At 47.2% G+C, this 14,034-nt stretch overlaps 2 protein-coding genes and 1 long non-coding RNA gene across 3 annotated transcripts; 2 read left to right on the top strand and 1 right to left on the bottom strand.

Moving 5' to 3' along the window:
- Positions 1-4,207: 4,207 nt before the first annotated feature.
- Positions 4,208-7,355, top strand: LOC123108489 (uncharacterized). The gene is made up of 3 exons (XR_006451914.1): positions 4,208-4,258; positions 7,111-7,187; positions 7,289-7,355. It is a non-coding gene; the product is annotated as an uncharacterized lncRNA (long non-coding RNA).
- A 1,068-nt stretch (positions 7,356-8,423) lies between these two features.
- On the bottom strand, positions 8,424-8,517 carry LOC123106101 (probable chromo domain-containing protein LHP1; the record flags this gene model as incomplete). Its single annotated transcript, XM_044528307.1, is given in 1 exon segment — positions 8,424-8,517. A coding segment is annotated over 1 exon segment (64 nt), but the record flags the coding sequence as incomplete, so codon positions are not given.
- Positions 8,518-9,420: 903 nt separating this feature from the next.
- On the top strand, positions 9,421-12,169 carry LOC123106099 (metalloendoproteinase 4-MMP). Its single transcript, XM_044528306.1, has one exon. The coding sequence runs from the start codon at positions 10,485-10,487 to the stop codon at positions 11,841-11,843; it is 1,359 nt and encodes a 452-aa protein (XP_044384241.1). The 5' UTR covers positions 9,421-10,484; the 3' UTR covers positions 11,844-12,169.
- Positions 12,170-14,034: the final 1,865 nt, after the last annotated feature.

Raw genomic sequence — 14,034 nt, 5'->3', positions numbered from 1 at the left:
GGACTGACCCATTAGTAGCACAGGGAAGCATGCGGGAAATGCACATTATCTCTACATCGAGGACTGTAGAGATCGACCGAGCAATGCTGGAACAAGGTATTGTAGCAAACGTTATAGAAAATTTGAGAACATTTTCTGGAAAAAATTTGAAACATTGTTGGAAAAGCGAATTTTTTTTGGATAATTTAGTTTTTATTTTTGATCATTTTTCATGTTTGGAATTGAAACATTTTATGTAATGTAAAAAAACTTGACATTTTGATTATTTTTTGAAGCTTTGAACATTCTTTGTAAAAATATGAATATTTTCGAAATTCAAAACATTTTCTTCAAATGTGAACAAAATTTCAAAACTAAAAATGGGTTGGCCCAATTAACTCGTCTGATGCCTCCTCCTTTGCGTTTTCGACGTCAATTTGACTGAAATCATGGATTAAGGGGTACCCCTTTCGAAAGTCGCCCAAGGGGTAACTCTATAATTTTCGAAGGTAAAAAGGAACATAGTTGCAATAAAGGGAACCCAGGGACCATATTCTTCTCCAATCTGAGTTTTGCTCAAGTCTCGAATAAACTCAAGGACATATTAAGAAAAATTATGACCGTCGGTCAGGATGGTTTGTGGATGCCGAACAGTTATGACAACTGAACTTAGCAAGATAGTAATTATGACCAAAGGACTAGTGGCGCACTCTTGTTGCAACCTGACCGTGTTTCTCTTTGGTAGAATCTTTTTGCGAAATGTTTTATCTCTTGAATTCTGTGTTCAAATTACAAATGATTTCCATGTTGGATTTGTCACATCGAGGTATTCGAAATTAGTTTCGTGCGGGATTGATGATTTTTTCGCATGAAAAAGCCAGGAAAAAAAAGAAAACGAAACAAATGAAAAACCAAAACGGGGAGCCATCTGTCGCACCCGATATGCCGTCCCCGGTGCTAAGAGAATCTATTGAAGACGTGGGCCCACAGGGCATTGAGAGGAAGCGGCTAGAAGGAGGAGAAACAATGACAGCCAGGGCCCAGTAGAGCGGCAGGTGGAAGTTGGTGTGTGTGTGTGTGTGCCGCAAGCATTTCGCGTAAAAAGGGGGGCGAGAGCGTAGATGTGAGGCATCGAGAATTACGAAGCGAGAAGCCGCTCTTCTCCTTCATTGGCACCAGCACCCTTTCTCCGTCCACGCGCCCCCACCTTGCTTTAGGATTTATTAGAGCGGGTCCGTTACACCCTTCAAAGGATACCCTTTAATTAGTTGCTCCCCATTTTGACGCTTAGGGCGTCGATTAGGGAATTTCCAACGCGACCATTGCAACTTTTGCTTTTTGATATTTTTTGAGCTGTATTTTTTTTGTTTTTTTATGATGAAATTTTTTTTTATGGAGAGAATTTTGATGATTTTTTTAGGCAACCTCGCAAAGTTTTATTACATCGTCACAATGTTTACAGGGACGAATTGAATGCCTTCCCGCTAGCCTAACCAAACATGGCGGCCAACGTTAAGAGTTAAAGCATGTTTTAATTTGCTAAGTTGTGAGCATCAAAGTTTGAGCTCCTAGACCGATGAACTATTTTACATGAAATAAAAGATGACGCTTGCAACTCAATTTCTCTAATCACTGGTCCGTATGCCGCAGTGCTTCTCCTGCCAAATTCATTTGCGACAACCTTGCAATCTGTAGCAACTTGTGCCTTTGTGATGTTTAGATCAGCTGCTAGATCAAGACCTTCACGTACTGCCATTGCTTCTAAAGTAGTGGGATCTTTGATATGTTTGAAAATAATGGCTGATGCTCCAAGGAAGTTGCCGACTTGGTCTCTGCATATCGCCGACACAGCTCCAAAACGGCTGCGACTACCCACAGCTGCATCCGCATCCAGCTTCGCAAAACCATCAGGAGGGGCAATCCAAGTTGGATGTGGTACGGATCCACCCCCTGTCCCTGCTCTCATTGGGGATATTAACTGGAAATCAGATATATAAGAGTTTATGAAGTCATGCGTCGCCTGGGGTGGTTTAAAAAGGCCTTCATACAATGCTTTCCTCCTTGCTCCCCACATGGCCCAAAGTGAAACTGAAAACCTGACAAAATCTTTAGATTTCAACGCTTTCATCATTGCAAATAACCATGTCTTTGGGCACTCTTGTTGCTGAGAGCTCAGCTCGTCCACGATGACCTCAGAAGAAAGTGCCCAAGTGCAGCGTGCCATAGGACAATTCAGAAGTGCATGTCTTCAGGAGTCCGGCGACCCGCACAGTCTGCATGCTCCCGTTGTCGCCATGTTCCTCCTGTGTAACACATCGCTCGATGGTATTGAGTGTCGAGCAAGTCGCCACAGAAAAACCTTGATTTTGCTTGGTACATCTACCTTCCAGATGGCTCTCCATTCACTGTTGTCCCCCTCGCTTGAAGATGGTGCTTCTCGATCTTCCAGCCAGCCCTCTCTATCATATTTGGTCCGAACCAACATGCGGTAGGCAGACCCAACAGAAAAATTCCCGCGGGGTTCTTCGCCCCAGGACCAGAAGTCAGTTATCCGTCTTGTACAGAGATGAATCTTCAAAATTGCTTCCGCATCAAAAGCAGCGAAAACTGCTTGGATCAGTTCCTCTCTCCAAGAAGCCGTGGTTGTATCGATGAGATCGGCAACCATTAGTGGCGGGGCTGTAAACAATGAAGCAATCGGTCTCTTGTAACTATCTCGTGGGATCCAGTTATGGTCCCAAATCCTTGTAGAGGCTTCATCACCAACTCTTCTGACCACACCCTGCGCCAAAACGTCTCTTCCATCTAGAATCGCCCGCCAAATCTGAGATGGGTGCGGCCCCAATGCAGCCTGTAGCAGTGACCCATCCGGATAATACACAGCCTTCAGCAACCTAGCACTCAAAGACTCGGTTTCATTCAATAACTTCCAGGCCTGTCTCGAGAGCAAAGCTAAGTTGAGAAGTTCCATGTCCCTAAACCCCATTCCTCCCATGTGCTTCGGTTTAGTCATTATATCCCACGCTACCCAAGCTGGTTTGCGTTTCCCCCTACTGCTTCCCCACCAGAACTGACGAATAATAGATGTGATATTGTCACAAAGTCCCCTTGGCAGCCTGAAACACGCCATTGAAAAAACTGGTATAGCCTGCGCTACTGACTTAATGAGGATTTCCTTCCCTGCCGCCGACAACAACTTCTGCATCCACCCATTCACTTTCTCCCAAACCCTATCACGCAAGTATTTAAACACACCATTTTTTGACTGTCCAACATCCGTCGGCATTCCCAGATATCGTTCATTGAGGGACTCATTATGAACATTCAAAATATTTTTCACTCCATCTCTTAGTCCTTGCAGGCACCCTTTACTGAAAAAAAATTGATGATTTGCTTGTATTTATCCTCTGACCCGAAGCATTGCAATATATGTTCAGTAGGTTTGAAACTCTTTCTGCATCCTCCACACTAGACTTGAAAAGCAACATGCTATCATCTGCAAATAAAAGGTGGTTTACGGCTGGCGCCGTTGGTGCCACTCTAATACTTGTAAGTGAAGATGACTGTGAACTGGATTTCAGGAGGCACGAAAGGCCCTCTGCTGCAATAAAAAATAGGTAAGGTGAGATAGGATCTCCCTGCCGAATTCCTCTTGAAGGGTAAAAACGCTCGAGTCTTTCTCCATTGAACAAAACTGAGAATGAGACTGAAGAAACCATAGTCATGACTGTGTCAATCCAATTTGCTGCAAACCCCAACTTCTCCATAATTGCCCTCAAGTAAGACCACTCCAGCCTATCATAGGCTTTCATCATATCAAGCTTCAGAGCACAATAGCTATTATTTCTAGACCTGTTCCTCTTCATAAAATGTAAGCATTCATAAGCACAAATTATATTGTCAGTGATCATTCTACCTGGTGTGGGTGAACCGAGAGAGAGAGAGAGCCGGTGGCGGCCCAAGCCTAACTAATAAGGGAGAAAAAGCCTCCACGGCCCACTGTGTGGGGCGTTCTAGAGCCTTCCACGATGCTCCACCCTCTCTCTCTTCTCTAGAGCGGCAACGCTCCCGCCCTCTCTAGAGAGAGAGAGAGTTCCAGAGCATTCCAGAGAGAGAGTGAGTGCGGTGCGCTGCGCACAAAAAACACAGAGAGAGAGTTCCCAAACCCCAAATCCCCAAAACCCTAGAGAGAGAGAGGGAGAGAGAGAGAGAGACCATGGCGGCCTCGCTGCTCCTCCGCGCCGTGCACCGCCGAGACCTCGCCTCGCCGCTCGCCACCGTAAGCTCCGCCCTCCCCTAGTGTACCGTACCGTCGCCTCTGTGTTTTTTTTCTTTTGTCGTGATGGTGATGATCCTCTGTTGCGCGTGCGGTGGATTTTGGTGCCCGCGTCCCGTCATCCTTTTATGCGCGGATGGATTTCGTCGGATCCGATGGTTCTCTGTCGGATTATGCACCCCCGGATGTCTCCACCGAGGGTTTGCGAAATGGTTCCCGATCTCATGATTTGCAAACTGCTTAATTACCTTCGGATTTGCATTCCCGATCTCCACCAAGGGCATGCCTTTTTACCCCTCTGAAAAATATTAAAGTGTTGTCTGTCTCCTGGTAGAATCATGCCTCTGTACTAGTGATGTAGAGGCGACTGACTTTGTTCTGTTTATACATGCTGCATGCGTGGTGTCCTGTTTGTTTCATATGTACTGCCTGCCATCATGTGCCATATTATGTTCTAAGTAGATTAGCAAACGATCAGTGGCTTGTAACGATTTTCTCATGCCCATGGGTGCGGTGGGGTTGGGTAAACAGAGGACGACGCACTAGTAACTGCACAACTCTGAAATGCTTGCTAATGATTACTCATTCTTACAGCATGCATGCACGCACCTACAGGGATTTGTTGTACGTACTGGTTACTGAATGTTGTGCGTCTTCCTTCAGTTCGATTGAGAAATGCCCCCCTTTTTGGGCATACATACATCCGCCCACTAAGCCACCAGAATGTTTTAGTTAGTGCTTAATAATATGTCAACGGTGTGACTCTGTGTTTGCGTTGTCTCCTAGCTAGTAGAATTATTATGGATGGCTCTCTTGCTACTAGTGCTGTAGGGCCAGATGACCGCGATTTTGTTCTACACATTATGTTCGTTTCGTATCTACTGCCATCATATAAATGCCATGTTCTAGATTAGCCAACAATCGGTGGCTTGTTTCAGTTTAATTCAAATGCCCATGGGTGCAAAGGGTGAACAGAGAACACACTAGTAAGTGCAGTGCACAACTCTGTCTGTATACTTACCTATTGCTGTGGTAAATATGCACCTACAAGCATTGGTACTGGTTGCTGAATGATATGCATCTTTCTTATATATCTGATTCAAACAAAATTAAAAATGTCCCCCTTTTCTGTGCTTAGAATAGATATGCCCACTAAGCAACCAAAATGTTTTAGTTAGTGCTTAATAATATGTCAATGATTTGACTTCCTGACTATTAATTAATTGTTTACCTCACCCATGCTTAATATTTTGACTATTGTCAATCATGTGATTGCCCCTCTGAAAAAGCATGTCCTTTACTGGTATTGGCCAGCAGTGATTATATATTTCTGTATGTATTGCTGTAGAGGTGCTGTGAAATTCTTCCATGCATGCAAGTGTGGACTGTCGTCTGTTAGTACTGAGATCATATGCCATGTTCTAGATTGACCCTAGATCATATGCCAAGTGTGGACTGCATGTTTCCATTTCGATGTCTTGTCTCCTAGTAGTAGAAGAATGAGTGAAGTGCATCCTAGGTCCTTGAACTATTTTTAAGGTGTCACATAGGTCCTTAAACTATGAAAAGTGCCATATAAGTCCTCAGAAATCCTTGAAGTGTAATAAGTGTGTATATATGTGACACCTCTGAAATAGTTCAAGGACCTACGTGACACCTTCGAAATAGTTTGAGGACCAGAATGGCACACATATTGCACCTTGAGGACCTAGATGACGACTTTCATAGTTCGAGGACCTATGTAACACCTCTGAAATAGTTCGAGGACCTATGATGCACTTCACTCTAGAAGAATCATGGGTCATGGCTCTCTAGTGCTGCTGTAGAGGTGACCCTGTTTTTGTTCTACACATGATGCAAGTGTTTGTTTCCTAGCTATGCACTGCAATCATGTGCATGTTCTAGATTAGCCAACCATTAGTGGCTTGTAACAATTTATCATGCCCGTGGGTCATGGGTGGGGTGGGGTAAAACAGAGGACGCTCAATCCTGTATGCTTACCCATTGTTGTATTATGCACTTACAGGGATTGGTACTGTGATATGTGTGATTTCTTTTGAAAAATGCCGCCCATTTTGTGCATACGTCTGCCCACTAAGCCACTAAAATGATTTTGGCCTTAATATTTTCAATCATGTGAATTTCTGAATATTGATTGTTTACCTTACACAAGCTTAATATTGACTATTGTCAATGATGTGTTTAACCCTCTGAAAAAAGCATGTCCTTTACTGGTACTGCCCACCAGTGATTGTGTCTCTGTGTTGCTGTAGAGGTGACTCTGAATTTGTTCTATATACATGCAAGTATGGACTGTTGTTTGTTAGTACTTCGATCATATGCCATGTTCTAAATTAACCCAAATGGTCAGTTACTGGGAACGGTTTCTGTATTACCATGTTTCCATTTTGATTTCTCATCTCCTTGTAGTATGCCTTATTACCTCTCTGGAAAAAAAACATGCCCTTAACCGCTAGTGTCCAGGATTACTATGTGTTTGTATTGCTGTAGAGGTGACTCTGAATTTGTTCTATACATGCAAGTATGGACTTCTAGGAGTGGATGATTGTTTTTCATTAGCAACCGGTCATTCACTTGGAACAATTTTTCATGCAAATGAGTGGGGTAAACAGAGGACGCAATAGTAAGCGGACGATGCCCATTGGTGTATTATGTGCTAATAACAACAGGGTTTAGTACTGTATTTTGACTAATGTGCATCTTTCTTCTGTTTGGAATATGTTCCGTTTGTTGTTTGTGCAGAGAATTGATCTGCCCACCAGGACACCAAAATGTTTTAGGGCTTAATATTGTCAATGATGTGACTTTCTGACAATTGATTGTTTACATACCAGCTGATGGCCAACGTCCAATCAACATATGCTGCTGCAAATGTGTGCTCCAGATGGGGTACTTTTGCAAGAACTTTCAGGTAACAACCTTCTTATTTTTGGTGTATACAGTATGAAATTTGGGGAAGATCCTTGCAGCGTGCATATCTAACTAACTCTTTTGTTTGCTTTTATTCCTCAGTGCAAAGCCAATTGGAAATGAGGTTATTGGAATTGATTTGGGAACGACCAACTCATGTGTCGCGGCATACTAAACTCTCTCTGCTTGTACATGTTCTGTTCTCTGCTAGTTTCCCCATTTTAAATGGTCTGATCACTTAATGTAGAAAGAAGCCTAGGTCGTTCCCTGAACTTGTCTGTTTGTCTGATGGGATATAGAAGGGTGATGGTTGGGTTGGGACATTGTGTAGGAAAAGGAGGAACTAGAGTCAACAATGAAAGGAACATAAAATTGGACACTTATTGGTGTACGTACCTACTCCTACTTGTTAGTGGAAACAATGCGCACAGAACAGAATCATATCAGCAGGCAGGGTTGAGCCGTGTCCGTCCAAACAAGACCGACCATCCATCCATCGGTTTCAGGAAGATAGTGCAAGATACTATAGTGCAAAAGGTCAGGTGGCAACGAACTATGGGAGCAGAGCAGAGGAGAGGACGGGCATTTCTTCTTTTCTTCCTCTTCTTCTCCACGGCGGGCGGCAACTCCCCCATCACCGACATGCTCCGGGACGGCGCCGAGGTTGGGCTTGGACGGGCCATGTTGTTAATTGTGTGGAGTAGCTAGATTGCTTTGTGTGTGCTGAGAAAGCAAGTTTTAGCGGAATGAATGAAGACCCTTGGTTTGGCTTGAACGAAAGAAAAGTAGGAGTGAGGGGTCAAAGCACGCGCGCCCCCTCCCGATGCTGATGCTGATCGATGTTGTCTGCCTGCAGCATCTCTTAATCGGATGCATGCATGATTGAGGACGCAGCGGCAGCAGGTGCCAGAAAAAAGATGGTACAGGTGGCGACCAAGCTCAAGCTGAAAGTGAAAGCTCTGTCTGAGGAAGAGGAGAGGAGAGGAGATGACACGCATCAAGCTCCACACAACGGACACCCCATTCCATTTTCCCTTCCTCCTTTTTCCAAGCAGTATTATTTTGTCTACTAGTTGTGCGGCTTGGCTCAACACCCTCGACATTCCTCCTCCTCCTCTTTCTTCTTCTTTATATGCAAATCTGCAGTCAAAGTGGGAGTCCAGTAGTCCAGTCCACCCATACACGCATAGCATGCGCGCGCGCCCATGTCCTCCTCCTCCCCTCTCCCCTTCCTCTTCCTCCTCCTCCTCCTCCTGTTCCCTCCATGCTGCCGCTGCTGCTCCCGGCACCTCCTTTTCCATGCCGGCGCCAACTATTCCACCTCGCTCGCCGACATGCTCCAGGTCCAGGCCGGCGACGTCACCGACGGCCTCAGGCGCTACCTGGCGCGCTTCGGCTACGCGTCCGTCCCTGACGACGCCGACGGCCAGCTCGTGGTGAGGCTCTACCAGTCCACCCTCGGCCTCCCCGTCACCGGCCGCCTCGACAACCGCACCCTCGACCTCCTCGCCACCCCGCGCTGCGGCGTCCCGGACCTGCACCTCCAACCGAACGCCACCGCCCGCTTCGCCTTCTTCGAGGGCCAGCCGCGCTGGGCGCGCCCGCCGGGCCACTTCCTGCTCACCTACTAGGCTAGGCTGGTTGTAATGAGGAGTATCATATACTGATATCATGTATATGATACTAGTGTATGATACTACCTCCCTAATGCATAGCATCATATATTAGTATCATATAATATTTTATTTATTGCCATGCATGACACAAAGTAGCATAACATTTATTATGATATGGTATCATGATATGATACTACACCTTTTCTTTCTTCATTTAAAGCTATGCTATCTCATCAAAATTGTCTAGTTGGCATGTATGATACTAGTTATGATACTATCATTACGACCAGCCTATCTAGTGTCTCCGAGGTTTCAGGCTTTACTAGCTGGCATGGCATCATTCTATGGATAGGTACGTACTCCTAGATGTTGAGAAATTCTATGTGTAGCCTGTGTGTCTATATATGATGATGAATTTGTGAGAGAAAGAAAGAAGGGACGAGTCAAGATTGGGGTGGGTGGGACACTGGGACGGGGGTCATATTGATTGCCTCGAGCCCTCCAATGCAACTGTAGTAACGAGTTCCCTTTCTGTTTGCTGAGAAAGTTGGCTCACCTCAAGATGGTACTATTTTATCTTGTTTTGTTTTGGCTTTTATGAAACAACAAAAGTACGAGGGAACAAGCTGCGGAAAGAGGCTGAGTTTGTTTGGCTAAACCTGTGTCTGTCTGGTCTGGTCTGGTGAGGTAAGGTATCTTAGATAGATATAAGGGTGGTGGGGAGGTACCATGCATATCTAAAAGGTTAATTGTATGATGAAGCTAAAGTACTCCCTTCGTTCCATAATGCTTTGGATCAAATTTGGAACTGCAGAAAGAAGCTTAGGTCGTTCCCTCAACTTCTAAGTCTATCTAGAAACTTAATATTGTACCCGTATATTACATGGGATATATAAGGGTGATGGTTGGGACATTGTGTAAAAAAAGAGAGAGGAGGAATTAGAGGTCAACAATGAAAGGAACATAAAGTGGGACACTTATTGGTGTACTTGTTAGTGAAATAAAGCAAATCCCCACAGAATCAGCTGTCAGGGTTGAGGCGTGTCCGTCCAAATAAGACCGATCGACCATCCATCGGCTTCAGAAAGATAGTGCTAAGATACGTATTAGCTAGAGGAGTATATATTTCGATTTCAGTGTGCAGACACCATAGTGATGCTGATGATGACAGTGATGTCGTCTGCAGTGCAGCATCATCTCTCAACCGGATGCGGACTCACGCAGCGCAGGTGGCAACGAACTATGGGAGCAGAGCAGAGGAGAGGACAGGCGTAAGTTCCAAGCCCATTTCTTCTTTTCTTCCTCTTCTTCTCCACGGCGGGCGGCAACTCCTCCTTGACGGTCACCGACATGCTCCGGGACGGCGACGGCGCCAAGGTTGGGCTTGGACGGGCCATGCTAATTGTCTGGGGAGTAGATTGCTTTGTGTGTGCTGAGAAAGCAAGTTTTTAGCTGAATGAAGACCAAGGAGATGAAGAGCAGGGTAGGAAGGAGTAGGACACATCCATACTCCAAAGACCAAAGAGAGGAGACCAGGCATCAGCTTCATAGGGCTGGGCAGGCGGCACAAATGCCGCTTTGGTCTGCTGATGGATGTTGTCTGCCTGCAGCATCTCTTAATCGGATGCATGATTGATCGAGGGCGCAGCGCAGGTCAGCAGGTGCCAGGAAAAAAAAGATAGATGGCACAGCAGGTGGCCACCAAGCTCAAGCTCAAAGTGAAAGCTCCGTCTGAGAAGAGGAGAGGACACGCAGCAAGCTCCAATCAACGGACACCCCATGTCCATATTCTCTTGCTCCTTTTCCCAAGCATTATTATTTGTCTACTGGTTTGTGCGGCTTGGCCCAACACAAGTAGACCCTCGACTCGACATTCCTCCTCCTTCTCCTCTTCTTTATATGCAAATCTGCAGTCAAAGTGGGAGTCCGGCCAGTCCACCCATACACGCACGCATGCGCGCGCGCCCATGTCCTCCTCCTCTGCTCTCCCCCTCCCCCTCCCCTTCTTCTTCTTGCACCTCCTCCTCCTCCTGTTTCCGCCATGCTGCACCGGCTGCTCCCGCCACCTCCTCCTCCACGCCGGCGCCAACTCCTCCTCCTCCTCCTCTCTCGCGGACATGCTCCAGGTCCAGGCCGGCGACGGCGCCAACGTCACCGACGGCCTCAGGCGCTACCTCGCGCGCTTCGGCTACGCCTCCGTCCCTGACGACGCCGACGGCCAGCTCGTGGTGAGGCTCTACCAGTCCACCCTCGGCCTCCCCGTCACCGGCCGCCTCGACAACCGCACCCTCGACCTCCTCGCCACCCCGCGCTGCGGCGTCCCGGACCTGCACCTCCAACCGAACGCCACCGCCCGCTTCGCCTTCTTCGAGGGCCAGCCGCGCTGGGCGCGCCAGCCGGGCCACTTCCTGCTCACCTACGCCGTCGTCTCCTCCTCGCCGCCCTACCAGCCGCTCCCCCTCCCGCGCAAGGCCGTGCGCAGGGCCTTCCGCCGCGCCTTCGCGCGCTGGGCGCGCGTCATCCCGGTGCGGTTCCGCGAGACGCGCGACTACAACATGGCGGACGTGCGCGTGGGGTTCCTCGCCGGCGACCACGGCGACGGCGAGCCCTTCGACGGGCCCCTCGGCGTGCTCGGCCACGCCTTCTCCCCGCCCAGCGGCCAGCTGCACCTCGACGCCGCCGAGCGCTGGGCCGTCGGAGACATGGCCGACGCGGACGCCGGCGCCGTGGACCTCGAGTCGGTGGCCACGCACGAGATCGGCCACGTTCTTGGCCTGGCGCACTCGTCCGTCCCGGACGCCATCATGTACCCGAGCCTCAAGCCGCGGACCAGGAAGACGGAGCTGACCCTGGACGACGTCCGCGGCGTGCAGGCGCTCTACGGCTCCAACCCGCGGTTCAGCCTCAGCTCCCTCTCAGAGCCCGACACCTCCTCCGCCTCCCCCGCGGCGGCCTACACCAATACCAGGTCGCCCGGGAAGACGACGACGGCGACGGCCATCCCGCTCCTATTGCTCGTCGCCATCACACTCCTCTGCTAGCTTGATTAAGCTCTGCTAGCCTGCTAGGTAGATACATATCATACGCTACTGTAGACATGAGTGCATGACACGTCGTAATTAATTTGTGAGACTGATCGATCGGCCAGGATTTTATCAGGTGGGTCGATCGAGTTTCTCATGTGTTTTCTTCGGGCCGGTGGGGTGGTTTAGATTGCTTTGAATTGAAGAAGCAATTTATTCCGATTGGATATATTTATACAACAAGAAGGGGAAAGAGAAATGAGAAAGCACAAGTTAAGAAGCATGTCGTGGTACTACTTTGTTGTTTCTGAAGCTAACAGGACAGATGAGCAACATTTTCTTTCTTTCTTGACTTGGTTGATGGACAGATGATTGATGAGTTGAGTATGGTTTGATTTTGGAGAAGAAACTAAGTTGCTTTCTTTAGCTTTTTTTACCAACTTCTGCTTTGAAAAACCAAAAGCTAACCAAAGGGGTAAATGTTCAAAGCAGCTTTTGAGAATCTGTAGCTTCTCTCTAGTATAAATTTCAAAGCTGGGGGTACCTCAACTTTCCAGCTTCTAGCTTTTCCACAGCAGCTTTTTCACAGCAGCTTTTCCAGAATCTGCAGCTCAACCAAACACAGCCACTTGTGTTGTGTGTGACTAGTTTTTCTCGGTTTGCATTTCACGGACCTGGCTAGGCTAGCATGCATGCACTATGAGAGGAAGGCATATATTATCGTGTAGTAGCAACTAGCTAGGAGCAAAGGTAAAGTAAAGAGATGAGACGAAAGCAACATGCACGACGGGACAGACACGATGGATGGATCGATATCCTTTCTTTCAGTTGAGGATCAAAAAAGTTGCACCAACGACGTCGCGTTCGCATGCTCCACACACGCATAAACGCGTGGAATCCGTGTTGCGTTTGCGTAGTGAGGCCGGCAGCCATGGAACCGGTAGTGACGGGCGGACTTTCTCCTCAGTTGAGCAATGGCGGGTCAGTGTCGTCCAAACTGACTTTTCCGGCCGGCTTCGGCTTCGTCCGCACGGCCGCCGCATCCACCGATTCTGGTGCGTGCGCTGAGCAGTGCGCGCGCCGGCCGCAGGTGGTGAGCCAACGCGTCGAAGCGGTGGCCGCCTCTTTTCATCCACGGGCCCGGTGAGGAAGATCGATGAGACAGAGACTGTATCCTGCACAAGAAAGATAACAATAATCAAGGGTTTGTACTCCTGTAAAAAGTTTCGTCAAGGAACGGATTTCCTGGTATTGCGGGTGAAAAAAATCACCACTATATACATGTCACTATTCACACTTTCTGTCCTTCAATTTTTTTTCCAGAAGGCCACATGAGTTTTTTGTTGACGAAATTCTCTATACAGTACAAAATAAAGTCAAGTTTGTTCCAAACAAAATTCAGATCTTTTTGACTTTTTTTCTTCTGAATTGCTAAATTTGTTGATTTTTTTGACTTACTAAATTTGTTTCCCAACGAAAAGTATTGGCCGGCTTCGGTGTGGGCTCGTTGCAGGTCCAAGAACCATGATGTATTTTTTTTATTATGTTTAGACGTGCTTTATAGTATTGAATTCATGCTCTCAACATCTCTTGGCTCGGATGAAATAAACAACTGCTCGAAAAGGTTCAATTTGAGCGTTGTTTTGATGACAGTGAAGAAAGCTCACACAAAAGACGTACGTGGAACCAATGATACCAAAAAAAGAATCAAATATGAGGAGAACTGGGTGCATTGGTAAACGGCTCCGCCATAGCTTGTCCAACTTCTGAATCCTACTAATGGCCCTCTCCGAATAAATAAGTAGATACAGGCAGATTACATACACGTGCTCTCCGAGTTGGTAAAGTGAGAAATCTACAGTCTTCCATCCGCTGATGTGACAAATCCAATCCAATTTGGTCTTGTCCCATGGCTCGGATCCAGTCGCGTAAATGTAGCTACCACTACGACGGAATACTCTAGTTATTTAGTCTGTTTCAATCCCTATTTGGCCATTCAACAGTAGCGTGCGACCTTTGGAAAGCATCTCTTTCTAGTAGGGACTCCCGCTTGTGATCTTCTTCCTTGGGTCGGAGAAAATATAACTTCCCAATTGGAAATGGAAATGCCGAATGAATTGAACCAAACTACGAAAACTGTGGTTGAGCTTGCCTATTATCAACGAAGGATGGTTGTGAAGTTGGTGGAAGAAAGCAAACAAATGAATGC

This window comes from Triticum aestivum, chromosome 5A (assembly GCF_018294505.1).
Source record: "Triticum aestivum cultivar Chinese Spring chromosome 5A, IWGSC CS RefSeq v2.1, whole genome shotgun sequence".
Lineage (NCBI taxonomy): Eukaryota > Viridiplantae > Streptophyta > Magnoliopsida > Poales > Poaceae > Triticum > Triticum aestivum.
Note: the sequence above shows the minus strand (reverse complement) of the source record. Positions and strands in the feature narration are given on the sequence as shown.